At 42.5% G+C, this 9,248-nt stretch overlaps 1 protein-coding gene across 3 annotated transcripts in view; it reads left to right on the top strand.

The window, feature by feature from the left end:
• The window catches only part of smarcc1a (SWI/SNF related, matrix associated, actin dependent regulator of chromatin, subfamily c, member 1a), a 192,342-nt gene that overhangs the window by 110,511 nt on the left and 72,583 nt on the right, over positions 1-9,248 (top strand). For all 3 annotated transcript variants that reach the window (XM_048595545.1, XM_048595544.1, XM_048595546.1), the window contains one exon: positions 2,264-2,425. In XM_048595545.1, the coding sequence (XP_048451502.1) occupies positions 2,264-2,425 (162 nt within the window). The remainder of the gene's footprint in view (positions 1-2,263; positions 2,426-9,248) is intronic.

The raw sequence follows: 9,248 nt of genomic DNA, 5'->3' as shown, positions 1-9,248 counted from the left end.
TATCCATGTCTCCGAAATGGCCACAACATCGAAGTCCCAGGTACCAACCCATGCTGCAAGTTCACCCACCTTATTCCGGTTGCTCCTGGCATTGAAGTAGACACACTTCAAACCACCTTCCTGCCTGCCAGTGCATTCCTGCGACCTTGAAACCTTATTTATGACCTCACTACTCTCAACCTCCTGTACACTGGAGCTACAATTCAGGTTCCCAACCCCCTGCTGAATTAGTTTAAACCCTCCCGAAGAGCATTAGCAAATTTCCCCCCCAGGATATTGGTACCCCTCTGGTTCAGGTATAAACCATCCCGTTTGTAGAGGTCCCACCTACCCCAGAATGAGCCCCAGTTATCCAGGTATCTGAACCCCTCCCTCCTGCACCATCCCTGTAGCCATACTGAAACTCTTTGAAGGGCAGCACCTTCCAAACCCCTCTGCTCTACCATCTATAAGGGTGTGAGTAGCAGATGTATAAAAATAAAACTACCTGTGAAGCTTTTTTTCCAAAGCACAAAGTGCTTGGGCCAAAATTCTGGAACAAGATTCTGTGCTGGTGGTGTACCTATGGCAGCTAGAATGTAATAGTTCCGGAAATGGATCAGCGGTGCTTCTCCATTGTAACTGGAAGTGAGCAGGAAATGTTGACTCTTCTGGTGATCCTTTTGCTACGTAAACCAGTATTTATGTAAAAAAGTTTTCTTTTATTGACACCTTTCCTTCCTGCGCAACACAGTCATTTCTTGGTTATTTAAACTATGCTCTACAATTATTTTACTGTTGCCTTTTTAAGTTATTCTGAAATGAAGGCATCATCAGCTTGCTTACTGAATTGAACACATCAGAGTCCTTGAGCATCATATCAGACTTCCTTACTCCCTAGTGGGAGGGACAGACTGGATTAAAAATAATCCATATGCTTTTTTTTTCCTATACCCCTGTGGGAGATTAGGGTTCAGGAAACTGCTGCATTTTTGATGGTAAAGATGTGTACTTGCAAAGCCACAATGATCATATTTGGTGGAAATGCCTTTTCAGTATTAATGAGACAACAGAGTACAGTCCTTGGATTAACCTTGTCAGAGCTTTACCATGTAATGAGCTGTCCACCTTTGCCTTGCCACTCATGATTAGTGAGAAGCTGGTCTTGGTTGCAACAGAGGAATTGAATACATGGGGTCATTTGTGTCAGTCTATTGTCTACTTTTCATTTAGAAGTGCATGTACCTGTTGAAATTTTTGAGGTGCTGTGTATTATAGGACGTTTACAACTGCAATGACTTATGTTTACTACCGGAGCCAACTGGAAAGAGGATAGATCTCAATGATCACTAGACTTTCAGAGAGTTGAGAGTATTTGAGGGAGAGTTGAATATTTCTTAGTACTGATCATCAGCTGCACTTAGCAGTCCTTAAAATCTGGTTGCCCTTTTTCTACAATTGGAATCCTTGGCATTCTTTTCTATTTTTAAACAAAAAACTTGGCCTATTATCTCTTTGCTTCAGAGTTCCCTGAAGACCCCGCCTTTTTAACTAAACTTGTGAATGCTCCCCACTAAGCTTTGTCTTTCTGTACTCAGTAGTGTATTCTTCACCTCATAAAGTGCTTAGAGGTATTTGAGAGGGGGGCTGTGCGAAAGCAGAGCATCTTTATTCTGATAGTAATGCATGAAGTTATAGTGTTTGAGCTTGTACACCTCAGTTATGTTCCATTTGGAAAACGTTTGACAGTATAAGTCAGGTTCCAGAGGAGCAGGAGCAGCTTTTTCAGCTCCTTTTTAATCTGTTTCTCAAATTAATAGTGGGTGAATGTACCTCAATCTCATTTTATTCACCCTTGGTCATATTGCTTGAAAGAATATCCTTTTGTAATAACTAACTATCAGAGTGGGACTGGAAAACTTAAATTATCCTATCATCCACAGCCTTCTGAAGTAGCAAGTTCAGACTTTAATTCATCCTTCAAAAGGCCTGATTGATTTTGCCGCTTAGAAACAAACCCCAATTTTAAGCTTTGTCTGCAACAAAGTGTAGTAGTTTTGTTAAAAATACTAGATGTTAGATTTTAATCAGTTGGTGGGTTACTGTGGGAAAGCGTGACTGTTCAATTAAATTTATGGTGCTTGAAGACCTGTTTGTAATAACTAAGCTACTAAACTGAAATTTTTAGTTGGCGAGAAGCTGAGAATCATTGCTTCTTAGAATTCTGCAGAGTAAATTGCTAATTGCTAGCAGAGTTTGCAAATAATTGCATTTATCTTGACAGAGGAATTTTCCCATGTAAGGGAAGAGGTGCCCGTTGAACTGGTGGAGGCTCATGTGAAGAAAGTGCAAGAGATGGCCCGTTCTTCTGGGAAAGTGGATCCTTCCTATGGCCTGGAAAACAGTGGTATTGCAGGCACCGCCCTTGAGGAACCAGAGAAGACTGGTGAGTTAAATTGACGTCAGCACTTTTCCTGCAAATTGAGATTGCGTTACTCTGGATAAGTGTTTCAGGTTGCCTCATTAATGTATGATTCTGATGAGCTAGAATGACCCATCTGTTAAGAACCCAACTGGGTGTTGGTGAGTAGGTGTTGCTTGATCGCACTGTTGATACAATCTTCCGTCAGAATCGAGAGTAGACTTGGGCAGTAATTGGCCAGATGAATTTCTCCTACTTTCTTTCACTGTTGACACTCGTGGCGACTTTATAAATGATATCGTATGTGTAAAAGACAAAATATGTTTCCAAGCCATGTTCTGGCTAAATCACAGCCTGGAAATGGCTACCATGAAGAAATGAAATTTTGTCACATTCACTCATGAAAGATAGGCATTGCTGGCTGGCCAGTATTTATTGCTTATTCCTAGTTGTGATTGAGAAGGTGGTGGTGACATGCCTTCTTGAACTGCTGCAATCCATGTGCTGTGGGGAGACCCGCAATGCCCTTGAGGAGGGAATTCCTGGATTTTAACCAATGTCAGCGAAGGAATGGCAATGTATTTCCAAGTCAGGATGGTGAGTGGCTTGGAGGTGATCTTGCTCCCCTTGCCCCTCTAGATACATGTGGTCATGTGTTTAGAAGGTGCAGTTTTAGGATCTTTGAATTTCTGCAGTGTATCTTGTAGATAGTACACACTGCTGCTACTCTGTGTTGCTGGTGGAGCGAGTGAATGCTTGTGGATGTGGCGCCAATCAAGTGAGCTACTTTCTCTTGGATTGTATCAAGGTTCTTGAGTGTTGTTGGATGAGCACCCATCCAGTCAATTGATAAGTATTCCATTATGTCCCTGACTTGTATCCTGTAGATGGGGGAGTGGCTTTGGGGAGTCAGGAGGTGAGTTACTCGCTGCAGTATTTCTAGCCACTGACCTGCTCTTGTAGCCACTGCATTTATGTGCCAAGTCCAGTTGAATTTTTAGTCACTTATAACCCTCAGAATGTTGATAGTGGGGGCCTCCATGATGGTAACACCATTGAATTCAAGGAGCGGTAGTGAGATTGTCATTGCCTGGCATTTGTGTGGCAAGAATGTTACTTGCCACTTGTCAGCCCAAGCCTAATATTTTCAAGGACTTGTTGCATTTGGGCATGGACTCCTTATGTATCTGAGGATTCACAAATGGTGCTGAACATTGTGTGCAGTCATTGCCTTACATTCCCACTTTTGACCTTACGATGGAGGGAAGGTCATTGATGCAGCAACCAAAGATAGTTGGCCCTACGACACTACCTTGAGGAAGTCGAGCAGAGGTCACTGACCTCAACAACCATAGCCATCTTCCTATGTGCCAGATATGATTCTAACCAGCAGAGAGTTTGCCCCGATTCCAGTTGCTTCCAGTTTGGCTAGGGTCCCTTAATGCCACACTTGGTCAAATGCAGCATTGATGTCAAGGGCTGTCACTCTTACCTCACCTCATCTCTTGAGTTCAGCTCTTTTGTCTGTTTTTGAACCAAAGCTGCACTGAGGTCAGGAGCTGAGTGGCCATGGAACCCAAACTGGATGTTAGTGAGCAAGTGCTGCTTGATTGCACTGTTGATACAATCTTCCATCAGAATCGAGAGTAGACTTGGGCAGTAATTGGCCAGATGAATTTGTCCTACTTTTAGTGTGCAGGGCATGCCTGGGCAATTTACCACATTGTCAAGTAGATATCAGTATTGTAACTACTGGAACAGCCTGACTCGAAGAGTGGCAAGTTTTGAAGCACAAGTCTTCAGTCCTTTTGCCAGAGTGTTGTCAGGACCCAACTGGGCCTTAGCAGAATCCAGTGCCTCCAAATGTTTTTTGATGTCACATAGAATAAATCTAATTGCCTGTAGATACTGGAGACCACTGAAGGATCATCCACTTGGCACATCTGGCTGAAGGTTGTTGTGAATACTGCAATGTTGTGTTTTGCACCGGTGTGTTGAGTTCCCTCCATCGTTGAGAGTGGGGATATTTTTGGAGCTTCCTCCTCCAGTGAGGTGTTCAATTGTCCACCGCTATTCATGACTGGATGTGGTCGGACTACAGAGCTTAGATCTGATCTGTTGGTTGGGGATCATTTAGCTCTGTCTCTTAACTGGTGCTTATGCTGTTTGGTAACTTCACCAGATTGACGCCTCATTTTTAGGTAAGCCTGGTGCTACTCCTGGCATACCCTCCTGCACTCTCCATTGAACCAAAGTTGATCCCTGCCTTGATATTTATGGTTGAGTGGGCCATGTGGTTGCACATTGTGTTGGAATGCAATTTTGCTGCAGTTGATGTCCCACAGCACCATTGTTTGAAGTCTTTCACATTTAGCCATGACAGTGCCACCCAGCATGATGGATGATATTCTCAATGAGAAACTGGGACTTCATTTCCATGAAGACTGTGCTTTGGTGTCTCTTACTGATATTTTCATGGACCTATGCATTTGCAGGTTGATAAGGATGAGGTCAATCACATTTTTCCCTCTTGCTGGTTCGCTCACCACCTGTTGTTCTAGCAGCTACGTCCTTTAGGACTCGACCAACTTAATCATTAGTGCTGCTGCTGAGTCACTTTTGGTGGTTGACGTTGAAATCCCCCAACCAGAGTATATTCTGTACCCTTGCTGTCCTTGCTTCCTCCAGTACTGATTCATCAGCTGAGTGAAGACTATATGTAGTAAACAACAGAAAGTTTGCTTGCTCATGTGTAACTTGAAGCTGTGAGGCCTCGTAGGGCTGAAGAAAATGTTGACGACTCTCAGGGCAGCCCCTTTTTGATTATGTATCACTGTGCTGCCACCTGTATTGGGTCTGTCCTGCTGGTAGGACTTGACATATCCAGAGATGATGATGATGGTGGTATTGGGACATTGTCTATAGGTATGATTCAATGAGTATAACTATAAGGCTGTTGCTTGACTAGTCTGTAAGAATGGCTGTCCCAATTTTACAGTGACTTCCAGAAGTTAGTAAAGAGGAAAGCTTTTGATATTTCTGGTGCCTAGATCGATGCCAGCTGGTCCATCAGGTTTTATTTCCTTTATTGAGACTGCATAGCAATTGATACAACTGAATGGCTTACTATGCTGTTTTAGAGGGCAGTTGAGAGTCAACGACGTAGCTGTGGTTTTGGAGTCACATGGAGGCCATACCAGGTAAGGATGGCAGACTTCCTTCTCTGAAGTACACTAGTGAACCAAATGGGTTTTTCAGACAATCAACAATGGTTTCATGGTCATCCGTAGATTTGTCTATTGAATTCAAATTCTACACATTCAAACCTGTGCCCCCAGAACATTAGCTGAGTTTCTTTATTAACAGTCTAGCAATAATACAATTAGGCCATTGCTTCCCTCTATGCTGCAGATCCTGGAAATCTGGAGGAAAAAAAATCAAACAAGCTCGAAATAATTAGATCAAGCAGAATCTGGGGCTAGAGTTAATTTTTTCAGTTGGTAGCATTACTTTTGGGGAAATACGTCATAAACTGGTGACAGCTTTGTGGAATCTGTCCATTCAGTCTACAAGTGGGGCCTTGAGCTTCCTGTTGCCAACCATTTCAATTTTCTGCATTGATTCAACTCCGATTTTTCTGTCTTTGGCCTGCTTCAGTGATCCAGAGAAGCTCTTTGGAAGCTCGAAGTACAGCATCTCTGCTTTTGACTCTGCCCTTGACAGCTTTCTGGGCTCAATGTTTTGTGTTCAACAATTTCCCTTCATTTTTGTTTTCCGCATTTTGTGTGGTTTTTCTTTTGTTTGCTGGTTTGTTATTTTCTTTTGGTTACTTGCTTAATTCATTTTATTTTGCATGGATAACTGAAATCCAGCAACTCTCCTCTCCACATATTTTTGTTTCCTTAGTTCACCCTTAACCACCCACTTTGCCAAAAAGGCTTGTTCTGTTTTGTCTTGAACTTTGCCATAATTCAGATAATGTTTGCACGGTCAAGTAGATGTAATAATTTGTGGTAGTGGCCCTGTCACCCCCTACAGGATGTGACATGTTTAAACTCAGTAAATCTGGTAGTTTCTGGACCTTTAATCAGAGGAATTAATCATGGAAACTGATACAAAAACAAAACTCCCTCCACTCCTATAGGAAAGAGTTGTGCTGCCCCAAGTTGAGGTTGAGGCTGAAAAATACTTCAAGATGTGTGGTACCTGTGGCCAATAGGACATCAGAACAATATTTCATGGATAGTCTTTTTCTATTTGCACCATGTCATAATTCTAGCTCTACCATTGCTTTGTTTCAGCTCCTGCAACATTTGACATTTTAAAAACGCTTGATTTTTATCAACATATTTAATCTTGCTTTAAGGTCTCTTCAGAAGTTCACATTTTTGCTAATATTTCCCAATGTTGATTTATTATTTGCTTTTAGGAGGAATGCTGTTACTCTACAACATGACTAGAATTGGTATCTTATGAAGCAGCATGGGCTTGGAGCTGCATATCATGTTGCATTTAACTATTTTAACTCTTTCCTGCTTTAAGTCAAGCCAGGGGACTGATGTGATACTCTTTCTTTATACTGATGAGTCAGTTGGGAAAATCAGATACGTATTCTGCCTGTCTGAAGCCTCATCTCCTGACTACATCATGGTTTTCTTGCAAGATGCTGGAATTGTATCCCACAAGTAAAGTAAAATTTGGCTTATTCAGGAGCTCCAGTGCACTGTTGAGGCCAACATAATTCTATCAGTGCTGTAAACTACCTGACCTTCGAAGCTCTTGATGCTTTTCCTTGAACAAATTTAAATTTTAGTAATATTAGCTTAATCCCATGGATTGCTTGAAATTGAAGCGTTGACATTTGATTGTTAATGTGAGTACAAGTGACATGCTGATATTTGCATTGACTTGTTTTCCTGTATCCTCAATGAATGAAATGACTTACTGGGTAATGAATTCATAGATTCCCTACAGTGTGGAAACAGGCCCTTTGGCCCAACAAGTCCACACCGAACCTCAGACATCCTACCCAGACCCCTCCCCCTATAACCCACCGAATCTACATATCCCTGAACACTACGGGCAATTTAGCATGGCCAGCCTACCGAGCCTGCACATCTTTGGACTGTGGGAGGAAACCGGAGACACGGAGAATGTGCAAACTCCACACAGACAGTCGCCCGAGGATGGAATAGAACCTGGGTCACTGGCGCTGTGAAGCAGCAGCTATAACCACTGAGCCACCATGCTGCCCGAATTGTGGAAAGCAGCATGACATTTTTTCCAACTGAGAAAGCTGTTTGAATTTTTTTTAAAGAATTAGTCTCAGCTAGTTTTAGTTTCTTTGTTGTAATCTTCTGTCTAGATTAGTGTTACAGTGAAACTTCAGAATGGCTGGAACAGCTGCTGTATTTGTTTTGAGCAGCAATCAACCATGTGTTTTAGGAGCTCTCTTGACACTAGTGATCTCGAGTGCAATCTCCATTTGTATGGTTTCTTTAAGTGACGGAAGCAAATTTGAAAAGCCTTTGAGAACAATAATATTGGAAGTAACCGAGAAATAGAATTGAGATCTGATGGAGGAGCTAGCACCAGTGCACTAGATGAAAGGTCAGTGGATGACATTCAAATTTACAATAGGTGTTCATGAACCAAGTGTAAGAATACGTATCAACCTTGGCCTAACTGAATGACACAATAGGCTACAGGAACTGAATAGCTGGCACTTGTTAATAAGTTCCCTGTGAATATTTTTTGAATTTGATACATTTTATTGTCTGGGCTGTACATAAACATGACAAATAGTGAAAAAGGGAATGAAAACTAAGTGCTGGAGAAGCTGAGCAGGTCTGGCAGCATCTGTGGAAAGTGAAACAGAGTTGATGTTTGAACTCCCATGGCTCCTCTTCAGAACTGAAATTAGTGTAAAACCATGAAAAGCTGCAGGATAGAAACAAAAGGCAGGGAAGCACACGAAGGAGCAAGTTTAAAGACCTTCAAGATCCTGTGCAGTATATGGGAAATATTGCAAGAAACAGCATCACTATTGATCGAAGCCAAGGTTGGCAGTACACTGTTGACACAGGAGGCAACATGGGTGGAACACTTATGGGTGATCCCAACCAGCCTAATCCCAGCGCAGTGTTCGAGTTTCATGCCAGCAATGTATCTCTGTAGTTGAACATTAACCTGGAAGAACTTTTGATCAAATCGAAAGAGCTATCACGAGCCTAAAAAATAATGAGGCATCAGTGATTGACAAGATATCACAGACTATTAAAACATTGCAAGAACTTATCACAGCTGAGTTCCAGACATGTTCAACAAGATCAAAAAAGACAACTTAATTATTCAAGGCAAGGCAAGATGCCAAAGAAGAGGAACACTACTGTCATATCTGGCGGTGCCTTCGGGTCAATGCTTCTGAACAGTTTTTGTAAACAGGAGTAGATAATACTCTTCGTGGAGAAGGGGTAAATCATATTCTGGTAAGATGGCAGTGGAGTAGGGCGCTCCAGCTGGAGCTCCACCGCTCTGCCCCTTTTCTCTTTCTTTTTGTTTCTCCCTCTCTTCTCCCTTCTCTCGGCCTTGGACTCCCAGCCTCTGAAGTGGGGTCACTGGTCAGCGCAGGGGTTGGGACCTAGTGCGGGAGGATGACGGCATCAGCCCATTGTGGAGAATAGTGGCAGCCAGCGGTCAGGCCAGCAGGCCACATGGAGGACCCCTGTGTTGGTCTGCTGCAGAGAGCCTTTCGAGAGAGACTGTGATGTCTGTCTTTTTAACTTTGTTTCTTGTTTTTTTTCTGACTTATGGTTATGCTGTGGATAGCTGTAACACAAACTTTTTT

This window comes from Rhincodon typus, chromosome 4 (assembly GCF_021869965.1).
Source record: "Rhincodon typus isolate 14 chromosome 4, sRhiTyp1.1, whole genome shotgun sequence".
Lineage (NCBI taxonomy): Eukaryota > Metazoa > Chordata > Chondrichthyes > Orectolobiformes > Rhincodontidae > Rhincodon > Rhincodon typus.
The sequence above is the reverse complement of the archived record's forward strand: the minus strand, read 5'-3'. Positions and strand labels throughout refer to the sequence as shown.